The 20,540-nt window shown below is 41.2% G+C and overlaps 1 protein-coding gene across 3 annotated transcripts in view; it reads left to right on the forward strand.

Moving 5' to 3' along the window:
- Nucleotides 1-20,540, forward strand: part of nell2a (neural EGFL like 2a) — a 110,642-nt gene that overhangs the window by 11,635 nt on the left and 78,467 nt on the right. For 2 of the 3 annotated variants that reach the window (XM_061773717.1, XM_061773715.1), the window contains exons 3-9: nt 3,945-4,095; nt 5,811-5,984; nt 6,339-6,435; nt 9,884-9,956; nt 10,933-11,015; nt 14,403-14,531; nt 17,777-17,882. In XM_061773717.1, the coding sequence (XP_061629701.1) occupies nt 3,945-4,095; nt 5,811-5,984; nt 6,339-6,435; nt 9,884-9,956; nt 10,933-11,015; nt 14,403-14,531; nt 17,777-17,882 (813 nt within the window). The remainder of the gene's footprint in view (nt 1-3,944; nt 4,096-5,810; nt 5,985-6,338; nt 6,436-9,883; nt 9,957-10,932; nt 11,016-14,402; nt 14,532-17,776; nt 17,883-20,540) is intronic. The other variant, XM_061773716.1, reaches the window with a different exon arrangement.

Consider the following 20,540-nt stretch of genomic DNA (forward strand, 5'->3'; position numbering starts at 1 on the left):
ACCAGAACTATGACCCCTTTGACTTCTTCTTTTCAACCGCTTTGTGACCCTGCTTCTACTCCAAGCCAATAGCAAGGTGTTTGATCAAGAGCATTGAATATTCACTGAAGCTATAACACTTTTTTAAAAAATACAAATATATTTTTTGAGCCAGCTGGGGATTATTCACACTGATTTTTCATTTATGAATTCATATTCTTCCACAGTCACAATGAAGAGTGTGTCAAATATTCATAGCCAGTGAAATCCTAACAGAAATGCATTTGATGGCATATTTCCCTTAAAAACGTCAAGCCAATTCACATCAGCGGCAATATATTTGAGCACCACTTTGTTATATGTCATAAGCAATGACATATTTTTCCATAATTACGTTCTTCTTTTGGTTAAATAATGAATGAAGGACATGTTGTTTGAGTACAGTAATAGCTGCAGAGAGTTTCTATTGTGATCTGACACTGCTACACTTCCATGGGGAGTCACGAAAGCTCATGTGGCAGTTTGTATCGCTGGGAGAAAATAGCTCGAAGGGTAAAAACTGCATTGAACAAACATTCAATTTACTTTGTATTCAACTGAATAAAAGAAAATGTACCCAGAATTCATTGTTAGTGCTTGTTGTCAGGTGAATAGCTGACAAATAATGCATTTAGCCACCTCAGGTCACGTCATTTCAGTCAGCAACAAAGGATTAACTGTTTCTATGTTTTTATTTTTTTATTTTTTTTATTTTTTTTGTGAAACATTTTCTGGTAAGAGAAGAATACCCAGAGGGAAGTTTACGAGATGTAAGCGAACTTAAGTTCTAAGTTCTAAGCAGAAAAAGACTGGTTGTGTTTCAGTCAAAATCTGAATTAGACTCATCTTTGAATTGACCATGTATGAAGCTGGACTCAATACTATATTCAATATTATAGCAAAAAGACACTCTAGCCAAATACACTTTTAAGACTGGAGCTATAGCTATACAAATTTTCAATGTATAGACAATCATTAAGCAGTAAGCAAGTGGTTAAATAGTGCAGTAATTTTGCAGAAGTTTGCAAATGGTATGATGAAAACAGTGCTTATGGCACACAGAGACGTGCAAAACAGCAACATGTGCTTTTGAAATTAAGTTAACTGTTTAAAAAGTTAATGGCAAAGGGCAAATCTTTGTTGAAATTTCTGCTTGTTTTGGTGTACATTGTTGGAGCAGGAAAAGTTGGGGTCTGGATGGGGGGTGTCCAAGTGTCATGACAGATGACCAGAGTGAGAAGTGTTGGTTCTGTTAAGCTATGTTTAGCAGTGGATACTGCTTTTATTTTGGTAGGTTTCCATTTCATGTTTTTTGCTCCCTTGCCTGTTGGTTTGATAGGACTCTAAGCTGGTATTGACCCAGTTGATTTGGATCTTGTGTGACTGGCATTGTGCAATTGAGTCCATCTGTTTGTGTTGTTGTCACTGATGATATAGTGGTTTAATCACTTGACTTTTGTGCAGGCAGTGTGGTTTCAGTTCCCATTCTGTGACGGTGTGATTGTGAGTGTAAATGGTGGGATCTCTCTGTGTGCCCTGCAATTTACTAGTGACCAGTCCATGGTAAAGTCCTCCTTTTGCCCAATATCAGCTGGGATAGGCTTCAGCTCTCCCAAAACTCCATCCATTTTCTACCGCTTATCCGAGGTCAGGTCGCGGGGGCAGTAGCTTTGCAGGGACGCCCAGACGTCCCACTCCCCAGCCACTTCATCCAGCTCTTCCGGGGGAATCCGAAAGACGTAGTCATTCCAGCATGTCCTGGGTCGTCCCCGGGGTCTCCTCCGTATCAGATGCCCCAGTCACCTCGTGACAACAAGGGACAACGAACTGGCGACCAGAAAGAATGAGACACGAGGTTAAATGCAAGGGGTAATTCGGGTAAACGAGGCACAGGTGGGGAAGCTGCTCTCAGGAGCAGGTGTGTACGAGACAGGGGGAAGACAACAACCAGAACACACACACATGACAATCATCTGCAAAAAGCAGAGATGCAATACCCCCTCTACGCCTCGGCTGCGCCTTGAAATTCTGTCCATAATCGGTGACAAAGGGCAGCCTTGGCGGAGTCCAACCCTCATCGGGAACAAGTCCGATTTACTGCCGGATATCCCAAAACTCTGAACAGGATAAATGGTAGAAAAAAGAATGGATGGATGTTTGTGGTGTTTGACAAGAAAGTGTAGATTGCTATGTTAGTTTATCGAGCTAGCCGCTAAATTGCAACAGTTATTCCGTCGTCACTGATGGGATAGGGGTTTACTCGCTTAACTTATGTGCAAGCAGTGTGAGTTAAATTCCTACTTAGTAACAGTGTGAAATTTGAGTGTGAATGTTTGTCTGCACGGAAATGAATAGGTAGATACGGCATGCCCCTTTTGAGCTGGGTGCCTAGGGCCACGCTAAGCTAGGAGGGGCAAAGTTGCCAACACATCCCATGTGTGTGGAGGGCAGGGAAACTGTAAGAACAAGTACTGTATATCCTCATTTTGATCAATGTCAGCTGGGATAGGGTCGAGCTTCCCTGAACACGATAAGGCGTATAGAAAATGGATGGATGGATAGATGGATGGAGAGTTATTCCATTATTCCAAATATGTGATTTCAATGGGAATTTTTGATTTAAAAGACAACTAAATCACAGGTCTGTACAAGCTTTTGTTTGCCATTTCAATATTTGGAATACCCTATAAGGGAAATTCAGGGATTTGCTTCTAATTACATTATACACGTTTGAAGATAATTGGCAGGCACGGTGACCTGATTGGTTAGCACATCTGCCTCACAGTTCTGAGGACCCGGGTTCAAATCCGGCCTCGCCTGTGTGAAGTTTGCATGTTCTACCCGTGCCTGCGTTAGTTTTCTCCGGGTACTCCGGTTTCCTCCCACATTCCAAAAACATGCACAGTAGGTTAATTGAAGACTCTAAATGGCCCATAGGTGTGAATGTGAGTGCGAATGGTTGTTTGTTTATATGTGCCCTGTGATTGAACTGGTGACCAGTTCAGGGTGTACCCCGCATTTCACCCAGAGGCAGCTGGGATAGGCTCCAGCACGCCCGCGACCCTAGTGAGGATAAGCGGTTTGGAAAATGGATGGATGGATGGATGAATGGATGAAGATAATTGCTCAAAACATACAAAGAATAAAATCTAAGGTATGTAGCACTTAGTTGTGGAGATGTAGCGTTAAACTGTTTTTCACCATTTCAGTTTTCTTGATTATTTTTTTGGGAGGGGCTAAAACGGGACCCGGTGCCGTACCTCAGCCCTGGCATTTTTCACCCCTCCCCCACTGTAAAAGAACTTGAGCGCCTTCGTTCGCATCGGCGGTTATCTGGTCAAATTGCGCTTAGCTAGCTAGCTATGTCTACACCCCGAAAATACATCATATCGTCCGCTGGTGTGGCTGCTTTAGACTGCCTCATTGTAGGCCATGAGTGCACACACATCACGCAGAGAAAAATGGAAGAGCGAGGAAAAGATAAAAAACAAAACATACGACGTGACAGCCACCGTGTGAACAAGGGCTTCGCACTGGCATGCCACTGTAGAGTGCCTTGTTGTCGTGGTGTTGAAAAGTCCCACAACGACCCGGCGAGTCATATTCCCGCTATCGGAGGCTTTAAGCAGATATGTTCACATGGCTCAAACATTTTTTACAGGAGTATACGATTGGCAGTTAACAATTTAGCGGGGTGTGGTTTTATCACATTCAACAGACAACGTATTAAAGCATACAGAACAGCTTGATTTTTCACGATTTTGAAGCCTCATTTTATATACTTACCAATTTTTAAAAAATCATTTAAATGGGTTGTTAACAAAACTCTTCTCAGCGGTGTGCCAAATTTAGAAGACATTTATTTTTACTTTAGAGGGACTTCAAAGAGTATCTAATATGTTTTTAATTTTTGTTTTGCAACTTAGGTTCTTCAAGAGAAGTGAAAGCTCCCGCTGAGGTCTCGGAGAAAATCGTCCGCAAGCTGAGCGGCAAGAACGAGTTCACCGTGCTGGTGAATTTCAAACAAGAGCGCCTCAACTCGGGGGTCATCCTCTCCATCCATCAGATGGAGAACAGGTTGGCATTAGCCATTCTGTAGCTAAATGTTGCACGGTTTACAGTAGTAACTTGTCAAACGGAATACCGACAAAAACACCAATGATACAGTGAAGAGTCAGTAGTACAATCACTTCCATATTGATTGAAGCTTGAATTTCTTTATTCGCCGGTCCATTTTTGATGTTTTACAAGGCAGGCGGGTAAACAGAACAAATCATCCTGTGCGCCAATGTATTATTCACAGTCCATCAACGAGCCAAATACAGAGCCCTTAATCGTGCGCGGGAAACTGATGAGACCTTAACCACAGTTAGTGGCCCGATGTTTCCCATTAGTTTGAGCTAACTGAGCCGTTGGATGATCACAACAGCAATCTGGCATAATGCCCTGATTGAACAGTTTGTACATTAAATTCAGCCTTGAGAAGAGAGAGCTCACCGGGATATTAATGACCTTTTTCGCCACTGATTAGCCTTTTCGTGGAAATTTGCAAGCAGCAAACCAGAGCAGTTTCTTTCGTATGCGTGGCAGTGACTAATTTGGCGTCATTCGCACATGCATGACCTCAGAAGAGTAAATCTATTAGAGGAGGTCTGTAGATGAATCAACGCCATTTTGACACTTTCATTAGTGTCTGTTATTCCCTTGCATATTAAAACCCGGTACACATAGTTTTAACATCTTAACCAATTTTTGAAATGTGAGACAGCACTACACACGATAAATCTTGGGTCACTTCTCACTACAGTTACAATAAAAGGGAATGCTTTGCAAAAATGTATTGTGTTTTGTGTGTTACGTGGATGATTCCAAGAATTTCATAAGCTCCGACTGTCTGTGATTTTCTATTGGCTGGGTGAGTCAGGGGGTGGGGTGACTGGAAAGAGAAGAGCATGCCATGTGTCCGCAGGATAAAGGCTTGAGCGAAACACTAATTGTTAACTTCTATTTTTACAATAAAGAGGCTATTATTGATTGACCACCGCTTCTCTTTGTTTTGTCTAAGCAGTCGCTACATTATGTTTTCTGTCTATTCACTTTTACAGGAGGGCGTTTGGTGAATTTGCGGACGAGAGAATTTAGGCTGTTCGTCAGTTAGCTTTAGCGGATGGCTTTTCAGATGGGCCTTCCTAGCACTTGTGCTTTTTTGTGTAACGGAGGATAGACCTGCATATTTTGCACGTGACATGCTTCCAATTTAATTTCTTTGTAAAATATTTCCACAGGCTTGAGGCAGTGCTGTGCAAATCGACCATCTGTTGAGTTCAGCGAAAGACCTGATTGGCTATTAATCAAATTCAAGTTACAGTATATTCGTCAATGTGCAGTGGTAAAGTCGACGCATCAACTAGTCGACCCATACTCTTAACACACATCCTGCACCACAGGATTCTCATTCAGGAGACTGACAGTCTTTTAGAGACATCTGATAATTGTGTCTTTGCTGACCGATCGAAAGGAGGAGAAATTACCTGTATGTGCGTACCCCGCTTAATTCCAGTTGAAACATGTCAAAGGCAGCAGTGATATCTGTCTTTATTGCTGTAGCTCACATAAATTGTCAAAACGGCCCGTGAGAATAGCGCTATTGTTTTGATGATGGTGCATTTAACTGCCATGTTGTGACTACTGTTGTTGATTAAAATTTAAATGCTTGCCAATCCGCCCCATGCTGACAGAGAAACTCCAGTTCAGACACTGTTCTTCTGTGCAATGTTTTCCTCTCTTGACAGGTTCCTGGAGCTGGAGAGCAGCGGACAGCGCAGTGAGGTGCGCCTCCACTACCGCACCAAAGGCCTGCAGGCCCACACCGAGGTGTTCCCCTACAGCCTGGCTGACGACCAGTGGCACAAAGTCTCTGTTGCCGTCAGTGCCTCCCATGTCATCCTACACATCGACTGTAATAGGTAACGACATTTCGTGCAAGCATTAGTGTAAATGTGAATGTGAATGCTTGCTTGTCTATATGTGCCCTGCAATTGACTGGCAATCAGTCCAGGACTGGCAATCAGTCCCAGCGGACTCTTGCCCAGAGTCCGCTGGGATAGGCTCCAGATCACTCGTGCTATACAAAATAGACAGATGGGTGACTCAAGAGCATTTTTCTCCATAAAAAATGTTTAGTGAATAGGGCCTAATGGCGCTGTTGTTGCGGGATGGCTACTGGTACTTTGGTGTAAGTCACTCATGACGTCCCTCCAGGTTGAAAAAAAAATAAAATAAAAAATTCCACAGCATCAATTCCACTATTTGTTTTATAGGATTTATGAGCGAGTGGTGGAGGCCCCCGACATGGACATCCCCGAGGACGCCTCCTTCTGGCTCGGACAGAGAAACTCAGCTCATGGATTCTTCAAGGTTAGCGTTGACACGCAAACTCCAGATATCAATTTTGATGTCTGTTCGGATGTGTTGTGTTACTCTGCCATAAAGGACTCATTATGTTGTGAAGCCCAAGTGCTTGCCTCCATCTTATTTCATAAATTATCTCCGCCTTGTTTGGTTTTTATTTATGATAGAGCTGCTGGATTTAATTGCTAACGTTTCTCAAGGCTTAGCCATTTTTAATGTGACTGTTGCCCTGCCTGCCATCAGCAGTTTGTGTCCCTTTCCTTTTGAATGCAGCTCAGCCCAATGCAATTATCTCAGCAAACCTCCACAATGCTGATTTCGGAGAAATCGTTGAATAGCCTCTGGACCGTACTCATTTGGCTTGTTCGATACTATTGTTTACCAATCATCCAGCCTCCAGATTAGACCACACACTGAAGACAAGTCTGAATGTTTGCTCACATTTCCCGGGTTCAAACCTCTGTCTGGTTACATGACCTTAAGCAGCAGTTTCTCGGTCAACCGACAGTCAATTCAATGAGTTCTGCAGGAGACTAATGATTAGCCAATTAGCACCGCAGGCACAACAACTAGCAATGTCGAGGCTTATGGAGCGGTGAGTCTTGTCAACAATGCAGTTGGTTTAATGGCTTTCTGGTGCACTTTTGCAGTTAAAAAATCAACAACCCACAAAACAGTGGGCCGGCATCAGCTTCTAAAAGAGATTAAAGTAGATGCTTTGGTTCTTCCATGATTGATGAGAGAAAAATGAACCGACTCCAGGCAAAGTCAGACAGAAGACGGAAACAGAGTGGAACGCTGTGACAGATCTGACTGGAATAGCGCCGCAGTTTATCAGCAATATATAACTATTTTAATCTCTCTGACAGTGACTGTACGTTTGAATAGTCATCTCTACACTAGGTTTTCCTTATGTTGCAGGGACTCACACGTTTTTCACATTGTAGGACTCCTCTTTACTTTTGGCATCTAAAAGCAGCATAAATACTAGGGGTGGGTTTTATATTTGATTATGCGTGTGGAACTAATCAGAGGTGGGTAGAGCAGCCACAAATTTTACTTGAGTAAAAGTACTGATACTTCAGAATAATATGACTTGATAAGTAGTCCTCCACACTCCACTTGAGCAAGATTAAAGTACATTAATTACTGAAAAAAACTATTCAAGTACTGAGCTACTGGTGAGTTAACTTATGAATTAGTATTTTTCTAATTAGAGCATGAATAGACAGAAATATAAAAGGGGAATGATGCCCAACCATGTCAATTCAGCTATAACAATAATGAGTGAAATCTTTACAAATGAACATAAATTAAGACAAATTTAGCCACAATAAATTTTCTTAATTTAACTGTCTGTGTTTACACTCGGGAAACAGCAAAACAGGCTTATTAGGCAGAGATAACAGAGCAAACAGCAATGTGTTATTGTAGGGTGAAATGTGGACTTTTTAGGCAGAAACAGATGACAACGCATAACATAGCTGTTGTTTTTTTTGAGTCTGTAAAATAAATGATATGCCTCTTCTGAGTGTGAGTCAGTCGCACACCGTTGTTTCTGCCATGTTTCATGTAAATGAAGCACTTTAAAAACTTTGCTTCTGTGTGGGGCCGCAGTGAACTTGTATGTGGTCATGTGACCGCATGGCCCTTATTGATTGGCAAAATGGAGTCAAATGTCACTTGTGGTTACGTTGGTAAAACAGAATCATGTGACAGCGCCCGAGGCACAGTTCTCTCTGACGAACCAAAACAAATAGTTCGGGCTTGCAGTAATAGATAGCTAGATAGATAGCTAGATAGATAGATAGATAGATAGATAGATAGATAGATAGATAGATAGATAGATAGATAGATAGATAGATAGATAGATAGATAGATAGATAGATAGATAGATAGATAGATAGATAGATAGATAGATAGATAGATAGATAGATAGATAGATAGATAGATAGATAGATAGATAGATAGAAATACATGTGACAAACAAAAACACTCAATAAAATTTAAAAGTATGTTGCATTAAAACAACTCTGACAAGTATAATTGCGACTAGAACAACCTGATGTCAGCTGTGGGAAAATGAGCTACATCCACACACCTTAACAATGGCAATTCTTCCAGGAAACATTATTATGTACTTGCATACTTTTAGCGTCAGCATTATGAATCCCACGTGCAGACAGTATGTGTTGTGGTGGTACCCCCTGCGAAACTCTCTTTGTAGCACCACCTGAAAAGTTAGAAAGAATTAGCTCCTGACACCAGTTTCAACATGAAATTAGGTAGACATGTCTTTCATAAAAGGACCGCATGGAAAAATCTCAAAGCCCCATGCCTGAAATTCAACATGAAGTTCACCATTTTGGTTTGAAGCAGCCATTTTGTGCAAATTCCAGGGCTTGTACGTTAGCAAAACCCTAGCTACGTAAGGAATTAGCCCAAATGAGCCTCGATCAGAAGCAGGTATGCTACGAACTTGCAATGATATTTTCCATCCATCCATTTTCTGAGCCACTTATCCTCACAAGCGAGGGACTGCTGGAGCCTATCCCAGCTATCATCGGGCAGGAGGCGGGGTACACCCTGAACTGGTTGCCAGCCAATTGCAGGGCACATACAAACAAGCAACCATTCGGACTCACATTCACACTTACGGGCAATTTAGAGTCTTCAATTAACCTACCATGCATGTTTTTGGGATGTGGGAGGAAACCGGAGTTGCCGGAGAAAACCCACGCAGGCACGGGGAGAACATGCAAACTCCACACAGGCGGGGCCGGGGATTGAACCCCGGTCCTCAGAACTGTGAGGCAGACGCCCTAACCAGTCGTTCACCGTGCCGCCGCAATTATATTTTGCTCATACTATTTAATGTTGGTAGAGTATGGCATCAAGAGTGAGAATCTTTTCCAAATAGTTTTCTGAAGCTGTTACTGCGTTGATCAAGAAGTCTCAGTTTACGTTCATTCAGAATTTGGTCGTCACGTAGCCAGAAAATCTTCTTCAAAATGATTGATACATGATGAAAAATACATACAGTGGCTGCATTTAGATTTGTTATTATAGTCCAAATTCGAGTGTGATTTCACTTGGCAGAAATTTAAAATGAATGGCCAGTATATTGGAGTGGCAGCCTAATGACGATGAGCGCTTTAGAATATGGATAGATGGATAGTTACCATGGCGACAGACTGTCATTGCCCCTGTGTGTGCAAACATATATTTCCAGGATTTGGACAGAGACCGGAGAGCAATCAATAGCTAGAAAGTGGTGCAATAGAATTTGCAACCATCACTTAACCCCCTGCCGGGGAGATGATTATTCCAAGGAGGTTTTATTATTATCATCTCATGCTCTGGGGTGGGGAAAACACATTTCTCTTATTCCTATCACTATTACTTCACTGGGCTCACTTTTATAATATGTGTGTGCCTCTGCATGTGTTTTCAGGGGGTGATGCAGGACGTTGAAATTGTGATAATGCCACAAGGATATATCTCCCAGTGTCCAGACCTGAACAGAAGTGAGTGCTCCATAGACACTATTTTACCTATATCAATCACTTTAAATGAATTCACAGATAGATAGTATACATAGTATCTTACATTCGTGCACATTATGAATTGAATTTGGAGTGGAATAATACATAGCACAATAGATATTGACAGTTTATGGCACACACTGTATGCTAATATATACAGTATATTACTGCTTGTGTATAAGTTATAATATCTCATATTATACCACAATATGTGTCAACAATGACATGAAAGAACAATAATGTGTGGCCAAAATAACTACAAATAAATAACTTTATATCTTAAATTCTCTTTTGGAAATATTCACACTTTGTCAGTATTTTTAGCACAATGACCTTGTAATATGTCTGCTATCCTATATATACACGTAGGTGTATGTATATAACTGTACAGTCACTGGCTGCATCATTAGCAGAGAGTTGTATTAAGAAATTACTATTTTGCCCCTCTCATGTCGCTAAATCAAGTACAGTGGTGCTTTGACTTACAAGTGACAAGAGGTTTCAAGCTGTTCATTGTCGCTACTAGTTGGAGTTTGCTGTCAAATTAAACATAAAAACAGACGAGTACACGTGTATTAAAAAAAACCCACACAACTTTGCCTTAAGAATCTCCAGTAGCTTAATGCTAACACACAATACAAAATGCCATAGAAGGGCTAACGAATGGCATTAAAAGTTGCAGTGTTATAACACTGAGCAACAAAAATTTGAACACAAACAGTGTAGCAGCACATGTAGACAGATAATATAACAATACTCACAGGGATCCTTTATCCTCTAATCTAACAACTAATATTACTATTATTGCAGATTGCCAAGTTAGTTGTGAAACTCTTCTTCATGTGTGTCTACGTGTCTGTATTATACTGCCCCTGGTGGCCAGGGCGTGCACACCAGAAGGAACTCTAGGGCTGGAACGGATTAACGGCATATAACTATGTTTTCTCTCATTGTTTAGCATGTCCTACCTGCAATGATTTCCACGGACTTGTACAGAAGATTATGGAGCTGCAGGATATCCTTGCTAAAACATCCAGTAAGGTAACGTACAGTACAAAGTCGGCTACAGTAATTACAACGTCCAATGCTCCCACTGAGGCCACAACCACAGCTGCAGGCATGTTTTGTGAATACCTCTTTTTACATCGGCTGCCGATTCGATTAGAGGTTAGAGTTCAAGGTCACCACAACCTTTGTTCCTTCCCAGTAATACCCTGCTAACGACATTTGGTGATGAAAATTACATCCATGAGGCCAAAGCTCATGTTTGCTGTGAAACTGCAATCTGCATTCTCAAACATTATTACTGAAAGACATGAAACTAGCCCTCATTAATGTTTCTATCAACAGGCTGATTGCTTTACTCTGATTTTCTTCTTACAAATGAAGACACACAAGGGCTGGATTAAATCTCAGTGGTTCAAGTGACAAAATTCTAATATTTTTTGGGATATGTGTCGTTACAAAAATAGAGAAACATTTTTTTTTCTCAGATCGCAATTTGAACTCTTCCAAATGTGGATAAAAATAGTTGTCAAAATATGCCAATCGATATACCATGAAATCCCAAAATAGCAACACCAGCCAAATCTACTTAACAGAATGAGAACAGCAGTGACTGTGGAAACTATACATGAATAATAAATACTATCTATGCAGATGTCAATGGCAAACTACATGACTACATCATGCTACAGTATATAGGCAGAAGTGAATGTGAACAGCGGCACGGTGGCCGACTGGTTAGAGCGTCTGCCTCACAGTTCTGAGGACCGGGGTTCAATCTGTGTGGAGTTTGCATTTTCTCCCCGTGCCTGCGTGGGTTTTTTCTCCGGCAACTCCGGTTTCCTCCGGAGGTATCTAATGGTGGTAGGTTAATTGAAGTCTCTAAAATGCCCCTAGGTGTGAATGTGAGTGTGGATGGTTGTTTGTTTACGTGTGCCCTGGCAACCAGTTTAGGGTGTACCCCGCCTCCTGCCTGATGATAGCTGGGATAGGCTCCAGCACTCCCGCGACCCTTGTGAGGATAAGCGGCTCAGAAAATGGATAATTGGATGAATGTGAACAGCAGCCTGAATAGTCGGCAGCATTGTATGTGACAAAAAAAACATAAATGCATCAATAAATAATCAGTTGAGCATGGATCGTATGATTAATCATATATTAATGGAATACTACAATATGCTATGCATACTATATTTTATATGAATGTGAACAGCAGTAAGAATAGTCAGCTGCATTGTATGTAGTGTAGCAAAAAAAAAAAAAAAAAACACTATATGTATCAATAAACAAATCTATGTAAGCAGTTGAGAATGAAATGTAGTGTACATGATTAATGTTATACAGTATAAACAGGCTTCCATACTATACTATGCCTACTTCATATACTATATGCAGATGCAAATGTGAACAGCAGCAAGAAGAGTCAGCAAAAATGTACAACCCCAATTCCAATGAAGTTGGGATGTTGTGTTAAACATAAATAAAAACAGAATGCAATGATTTGCAAATCATGTTCAACCTATATTTAATTGAATACACTACAAAGACAAGATATTTAATGTTCAAACTGATAAGCTTTATTGTTTTTAGCAAATAATCATTACCATGTTTACCACTGTGTTACATCACCTTTTCTTTTAACAACATTCAATAAACACTTGGGAACTGAGGACACTAATTGTTGAAGCTTTGTAGGGGGAATTCTTTCCCATTCTTGCTTGATGTACAGCTTCAGCTGTTCTACAGTCCGGGGTTTCCGTTGTCATATTTTACGCTTCATAATGCGCCACACATTTTCAATGGGAGACAGGTCTGGACTGCAGGCAGGCCAGTCTAGTACCCGCACTCTTTTACTACGAAGCCACGCTGTTGTAACACGTGCAGAATGTGGTTTGGCATTGTCTTGCTGAAATAAGCAGGGGCATACATGAAAAAGACATTGGTTGAATGGCAGCATATGTTTCTCCAAAACCTGTATGTATCTTTCAGCATTAATGGTGCCTTCACAGACGTGTAAATTACATATGCCATTGGCACTAACACAGCCCCAAACCATCACAGATGCTGGCTTTTGAACTTTGCGTCCATAACAGTCCGGATCGTTCTTTTCCTCTGGCCCGGAGGACACGACGTCCACAATTGCCAAAAACAATTTGAAATGTGGACTCATCGGACCACAGAACACTTTTCCACTTTGCATCGGTCCATCTTCGATGAGCTCTGGCCCAGAGAAGCCGGCGGCGTTTCTGGGTGTTGTTGATAAATGGCATTTGCTTTGCATAGTAGAGTTTCAAGTTGCACTTACGGATGTAGCGCCGAACTGTATTTACTGACATTGGTTTTCTGAAGTGTTCCTGAGCCCATGTGGTGATATCCTTTACACATTGATGTCGGTTTTTGATGCAGTGGATCGAAGGTCACGGCCATTCGAAGGTCACGGGCATTCAATGTTGGTTTCTGGCCTTGCCGCTTACATGCAGTGATTTCTCCAGATACTCTGAACCGTTTGATGATATTATGGACCGTAGATCATGAAATCCCTAAATTCCTTGCAATTGTACGTTGAGGAACATTGTCCTTAAACTGTTCGACTATTTTCTCACGCACTTGTTCACAAAGAGGTGAACCTCGCCCATCTTTGCTTGTGAATGACTGAGCAATTCAGGGAAGCTCCTTTTATACCCAATCATGGCACCCACCTGTTCCCAATTAGCCTGTTCACCTGTGGGATGTTCCAAACAGGTGTTTGATGAGCATTCCTCACCTTTCTCAGTCTTTTTTTCCACCTAGCCCAGCTTTTTTGGAACGTGTTGCAGCCATAAAATTCTAAGTTAATGATTATTTGCTAAAAACAATAACTTTTATCAGTTTGAACATTAAATATCTTGTCTTTGTAGTGTATTCAATTAAATATAGGTTGAACATGATTTGCAAATCATTGTATTCTGTTTTTATTTATGTTCAACACAACGTCCCAACTTCATTGGAATTGGGGTTGTATGTAGCCAAAACAACAAGCATATAAAACACAAACATGCACAGTCTCAATAAAGCATCTATATGTAAGCTGTTGATAATGAAATGTACATGTTTAAACAAGATACTATACTATGCACACTGTACTGTATACACTGTTTGCAGATGTGAATATGTACAGCATCAAGTATAGTCGGCAGCATTGTACAGTATGTAGCAAAAACAACTTGTAAGCAGTTGGAAGTACACATGATCAATACTATATAAACAGGGTGTACATTCAGATGCAAATAAGAACAAAAGCAGCAAGAATAGGCAGCGGCATTATATTGTATGTGACTATACATAGATCCTATTGACACTAACACTGAGACCTGCGGTGTAAATCTAGCAATCATGGAGACATGTTCTCTCCATCTTGTCTTTTTCTTTGGTTTGCCCAAGCAGCTGTCCAAAGCAGAGGAGAAGATGAATGGCCTGGACGGCTGCTATTGTGAGAGGACCTGCAGCGTGAAGGGGGTGGTCTACCGCGAGGACGAGGGCTGGGCAGATGGCTGCAGGAACTGCACCTGCATGGTTAGCCCTTCACTTGTTGACGTGTGTTTGTATGGAGATGTAAATAAGACGGCAAGGCATTCAGTTTGTATTAAGTGCGAGAGTGTTCATCCTCGACTGGAATGATGCGCTTGTCAGATTGCGTGTTTATGACCAAGCAAGTGTGTCATATAATGAATGGATGTGTGTGAATTTCTTCTCCACTGTCACTTACATCAGTTTAATAAATAAATGGATGGCGCTACAAGCAGAGGTGCTGTTGAGTCATCTATCCATCCATTTTCCGTACCGTTTATCCTCACTTTGGGTCAGTTTCAACTAATTTGTGGACCAAAGAAGAACATGACTTTAGCTGTCGGAAGTTCCGCAACATGTGCGCTCCGAGCAGGATTTTACCGCATGGAAGTAGGAGTTCAGAACTTTCACAGAGAGCGATTTCCAATCCTATTTTATATATTCATTTCAAACAAATTAAACATTGGATAAAAAGAACAAACAAATTAAATAAATATGTTTTTGATAAAATGTTTGTGTAACAAAATTCATCATAAAAAATAATTTGGATAAGGATTGCATTTTATGAACATTAAAGGGACATAATGTGCAGTTTTCAAACTGCTAGCAAAAGTTAAGTATAACTAATTTCAGTAAATGGGGGCCAGAGAAGGGTGATTTCCTTTTTTTTTCTTTTTTTTCTTTCTTTTGACTGTTAAGTCATACAGACAGCTTTAATATGACAAATAGTGTTTGTTTTTTTTAACTTCAAACTACACCTTTAAGGATACAAATAAAAGGTAAATCAATTACTGAAATAAAGTGCTCAACTTTTGTAATAATAGTTGTATCATAATGAGTTATTCTTTCTGAATTGAAGTGGCCTTGCCTTAAAATTAAGTTATTTAATTAAATTATAATTACATTCAATGAATTGAATTAAAATCAGTTGACTGTGATGCTCATGGTGACGGTGATCCCCAAGTTTCATTCTTTGAGGTTTCACATCTATGTATATATGTAAATTCATTTGAGGCATGCCACTGAGAGGATCTAGGAAGTATCGACCTTTAAAGGAATCAAAATGGCAATGGAATAAATAATGTACACTGCCGATTCAAATATTGTGTCCCACACAAACATTCATGGGCTGGATGGTGACAAAGCGGTCTGGCTCACAGTTATGAGTTCAGGGTTTGAATCTCTGCTCAGGCCTTCATGAGTGGAGTTTGCTCCCTGTCTCCGTCCAGGAACTCTGGCTTCCGCCTCCATTCCCCAAATTGTTATATTAGGTTCATTGATGGCTTTAAATTGTCCAGTCAGCTCCAGTACACCTAATTGAGGACAAGCCCTATAGAAGGTGGATGGATGGGCAAACATTCATAGCATCGTGTGTGTTCTCGCTCATTAAGTGTAGTGGGCAGGATGGGGGTGTGGAGTATTGTATTGTCTTTTATTGTATTTCGTTTTCATTACCACATTTCATGCGCGCACGGTTGCCTTAGCTACCCCGGCAAAGATGCTGTATTACAAGCCACCACATTGTTGCCAGACGCATCAACAACGGCGCTTAGTGCTGCTCCAGCCTTCTCGAGGGTCTACTTTGCACTATGGCAAGTGTGAATAATTGCAAAAAAGAGACTTAGAAGTAGTTGGCGATGTGGCGCTTGTAGGACATCAGCAAACATTTCACTCCCTGTCAGTCTTAGCTGTAGATGATGAAACTAAATCACCGAACTCCTGATTTTCTTAACCCTACGCGCTATAAACGAGGAAATCACATCTCTACACACCGCTCACCTAAGTGCTCCTGACAGACGTAATCATCATCAGGGATTTGATTTTGTCGGTTCAGCCAATGGAATGGCTTCGTTCGTCTGGAATGGTCGCGCTGGGCTGCAATTAAGGAATTAGCTGGGATATGTTCTTTACCTGGCGCGTGGCAATTAGCTGTGACCTTTTCAAATGCAAAGGTCATGCAAGAAGATGTTATCAATTATGTGAAGCGGGTTCATAGATGTTGCTGTCGCGGGGCCATCAGCTGTAGAGGCGATGCTTATTACAGGCCCAGTCAAAACTGGAGGAAGTGTTTAATTAAATTAGATATGCAGATGACGCTTTGAATCGACTGTAGGCAATAAGCGGAGCTACTATATTAAAGAATCGCCAGAAAGATCATTTATTAATACCAGTGTTGGTGAATAACTAATTACATGTAATGAGAGTACATAATGTGTACTTAAATTACAGTTGCTTTTTGAAATATCCAGAATTACATTTTTAGTTACATTTGGAAAATAGCTGCAAAAGCTCAGATTTTTTTCATATCACTTCCTCCTTCTAAAGTCGACGCTTGTGATTGGCTCTCTCTGGTCATGTGGCATTGTGCTGCAGTCTCAAACATGACATACAGTATTTTTCCAAATATGACATTGAAGCGCCACCTTGTGGTGCAATCTCTTAGTTTGTCTGAGATTTTGAAAAAGTTACTCTCTACTTTCAAACACATGAATTAAAAGAACATTGACTTTTGAAACACATAGCGGCACGGTGGGCGACTGGTTAGCACATCAGTGTGAATGGTTGTTTGTTTATATGTGCCCTGCAATTGGCTGGCGACCGGTTCGAGTGTACCCCGCCTCTCGCCCGAAGATAGCTGGGATAGGCTACAGCACGCTCGTGACCCTCGTGAGGATAAGCGGTACAGAAAATGGATGGATGGAAATATATATTTTGTTCAAGTTACTGTAAAAAGGGTTTTACAAAAATGCTTGCAATATCTCAACGTTATTGTTTATTACATATAAAAATTTGTAATTCTGGTACAGATTTTAGCAAGAATCATGGAAGTAAACAGACATGATTTGCTTTCACGAGCCACATAAAATGATGTGGCGGGCCTGATGTGGCTCCCGAGCCTTGAGTTTGACACCTGTGTCATAAATCATCAGTATTCCAACTTCGTTCATTCAAACTTGTACAACTTCCCGACGTAGTCACTTGGTCCATCGGCCACCATACACACTGCCCACATCGTTTAAGATTTTTCTTGATTTTGAAGCCTCAAACTCACCAGAAACTCTCATGAGGACAAGCACCACACAAAATAGATGGATGGATAAAGGCTATGTTTTCTATCAAGAGTGAAAGTGTATATATGTGTCAGCTCGCTGCACGATCAAGTTAAAATCTGTGTCGCACTGAAAAGAAACTCACAGTGGGTGATGAACGTTCTCCTCAAACAATGCATGGTCTTCTTGTTTTTTCTCCAGCAGAACGGCACGGTGCAGTGCGAGGCCATCTCCTGCCCTCATCCTCAGTGCCCGGCAGGCACATTGCCGGCCTATGTGAAGGCAGCCTGCTGCAAGGAGTGTCAGCGTGAGTGGAGCACTCTTAACCGGAGCCGCCCTCCCTCCCACACACAGCCACGTTTGCACACACTTGACAGCAAACAACAGCAGCGCTACCAACATTTAGAGCTCATGTATCTCGCCTGCGTCGAGGCCTGCCCGGCTATTATTGACCGGGGCTCTGCCGTGTTGCTAAGCTACCTCATAACGTTGCATCTCCGTCGTTGTGCATATATATGTACGTGACAATGTTCACGATCGTGCTTCAAAACACAGATGGTCATCAGTCACACTGATGCCAGCCACTCATTCATATTTATGTAGAAGGAAATGACGCACACTCCTACAACTTTCATGGCGCATACTGTATCTCGCCGCAGGGTAAATAACTCTTTTTTCATTACATTTCTCCACAAAGGGTCCACTGTTTTTTCCCGGGGGGTGGACGATGAACTCTTATTAGCATCCTTACCGTCACACAAGCTCCCAATTCCCCTCTCAATGAAAATGCAATTCTGAAGAATATTAGCTATTCTCCCACTTGCATTCTTCCATTAATCCAAATTAAAGAGATGTCAAAGCAGTCAGGGGAACCTGTCCATCTACAGAATAACATCTTGCTCAAGCACCAAATGACGGCTTTTATTAGCTTTATCGATATGACCAGGGTTTGATAATAAAGGGATTGATTTTAAGAAGCCTCTGAAGTCTAACGCCACTGAGGTTGTACAATTCCAAATTAGACTAAAATCATGAAAAACCTTTTTTATGGTGAAGGACTTGTGGAGCACGCTATACAAACACTCATCACGTCACAATCGGCGATGACCACAAACATAAGGATTTGCGAGCGTATATATCGAACAGGTTTAAAATTTATGACCGATTTTCTAAGTTGACTGGGGGGTAAAATCACTCTTAACACACCCAACACCCCAGGATATGCAGGTCTCATCTGCAAACAGACTTTCCAATCACACACTCCCACACATCGCCGCCGTTGGCCACCCAGCTGATGCACGAGCAACAAACAATAGCCGGGAAGTAATTCCCTATAGGGGAGAAAATATTAGTGCTGGATTAAATCGTTTTGTCTGCGCCGCTCGAGCTGTAATGCCTTTTTAAAAAGCATACCCGGCTATTCTTATAACTACAACGCCCACCGTGTGCTCCCTTATCTCAACAAGGTAGACAAACACACAGCTCATTACCAATGCTTTCTACAGAGACATGGTTCGCTCTCTCGATGAAAGCCCCGCAGGGAGGATCTTTACCTTTTTTTTTTTTTTTTATGACTTCACTGCCTTTTTTTACATCTTTATTGCAATTTGTCTATCATGGTCCACATAATTCTATGTTTCATGCTATGAAACACTATCTGAATTAACTATTCATGTGAAATCAGTGAATGGAGAATTAAATAACAAATATGTTGAGTGCAAATTTCATAAGTTTGTTACGAAGGAGCATTAGGTCTACATTCAATTGTACTACGAGCATGAATTTGTAATTTTAGATGAATACTCAAATTGTGGCGGCACGGTGGATGACTGGTTAGAGCGTCAGCCTCACAGTTCTGAGGACTGGGGTTCAATCCACGGCCCCGCCTGTGTGGAGTTTGCATGTTCTCCCCGTGCCTGCGTGGGTTTTCTCCGGGCACTCCGGTTTCCTCCCACATCCCAAAAACATGCATGAATTGGAGACTCTAAATTGCCCGTAGGTGTGAATGTGAGTGCGAATGGTTGTTTGTTTGTATGTGCCCTGCGATTGGCTGGCAACCAGTTCAGGGCATACCCCGCCTCCTGCCCGACGATAGCTGGGATAGGCTCCAGCACGCCCGCGACCCTAGTGAGGAGAAGCGGCTCAGAAAAGGGATGGATGGATGGATACTCAAATCGTTTTCGACGAAGATGTCATAATCGTAGGAGAATAAACTCAAGTAATATGACTGTAGTGATGATGGTGATGATGATACTATGATTATTCAAGTGTAAACTTGTAATATTGCAATCTGATACCGAAGACAAGGACTGTAAATGATCTTGCCAAGTTAAAAGGTAAAATTATGATTTTTATTCTTGTATTAATTGTAATTTTATTCTCAAAACATCACAACTTTATACACATTACTAGTTTTCTTGTAACATTTATATAATTTCCCTTTCAAATTTAGTCTCCTAAGATTGTGACTTTTTTTTCTCAAAAAAATACCTTTTCATGTACAACCCCAATTCCAATGAAGTTGGGACGTTGAGTTAAACATAAATAAAAACAGAATACAATGATTTGCAAATCATGTTCAACCCATATTTAATTGAAAACACTACAAAGACAAGATATTTAATGTTCAAACTGATAAACTTTATTGTTTTTAACAAATAATCATTAACTTAGAATTTTATGGCTGCAACACGTTCCAAAAAAGCTGAGACAGGGTCATGTTTACCACTGTGTTAAATCACCTTTTCTTTTAACAACATTCAATAAATGTTTGGGAACTAAGGACGCTAATTGTTGAAGCTTTGTGGTGGAATTCTTTCCCATTCTTGCTTGATGTACAGCTTCAGCTGTTCAACAGTCCCGGGTCTCCGTTGTCGTATTTTACGCTTCATAATGCGCCACACATTTTCAATGGGAGACAGGTCTGGACTGCAGGCAGTCCAGTCTAGTACCTGCACTCTTTTAC

The sequence above is a fragment of the Phyllopteryx taeniolatus genome, chromosome 5 (genome assembly GCF_024500385.1).
Source record: "Phyllopteryx taeniolatus isolate TA_2022b chromosome 5, UOR_Ptae_1.2, whole genome shotgun sequence".
Taxonomy (NCBI): Eukaryota; Metazoa; Chordata; class Actinopteri; order Syngnathiformes; family Syngnathidae; genus Phyllopteryx; species Phyllopteryx taeniolatus.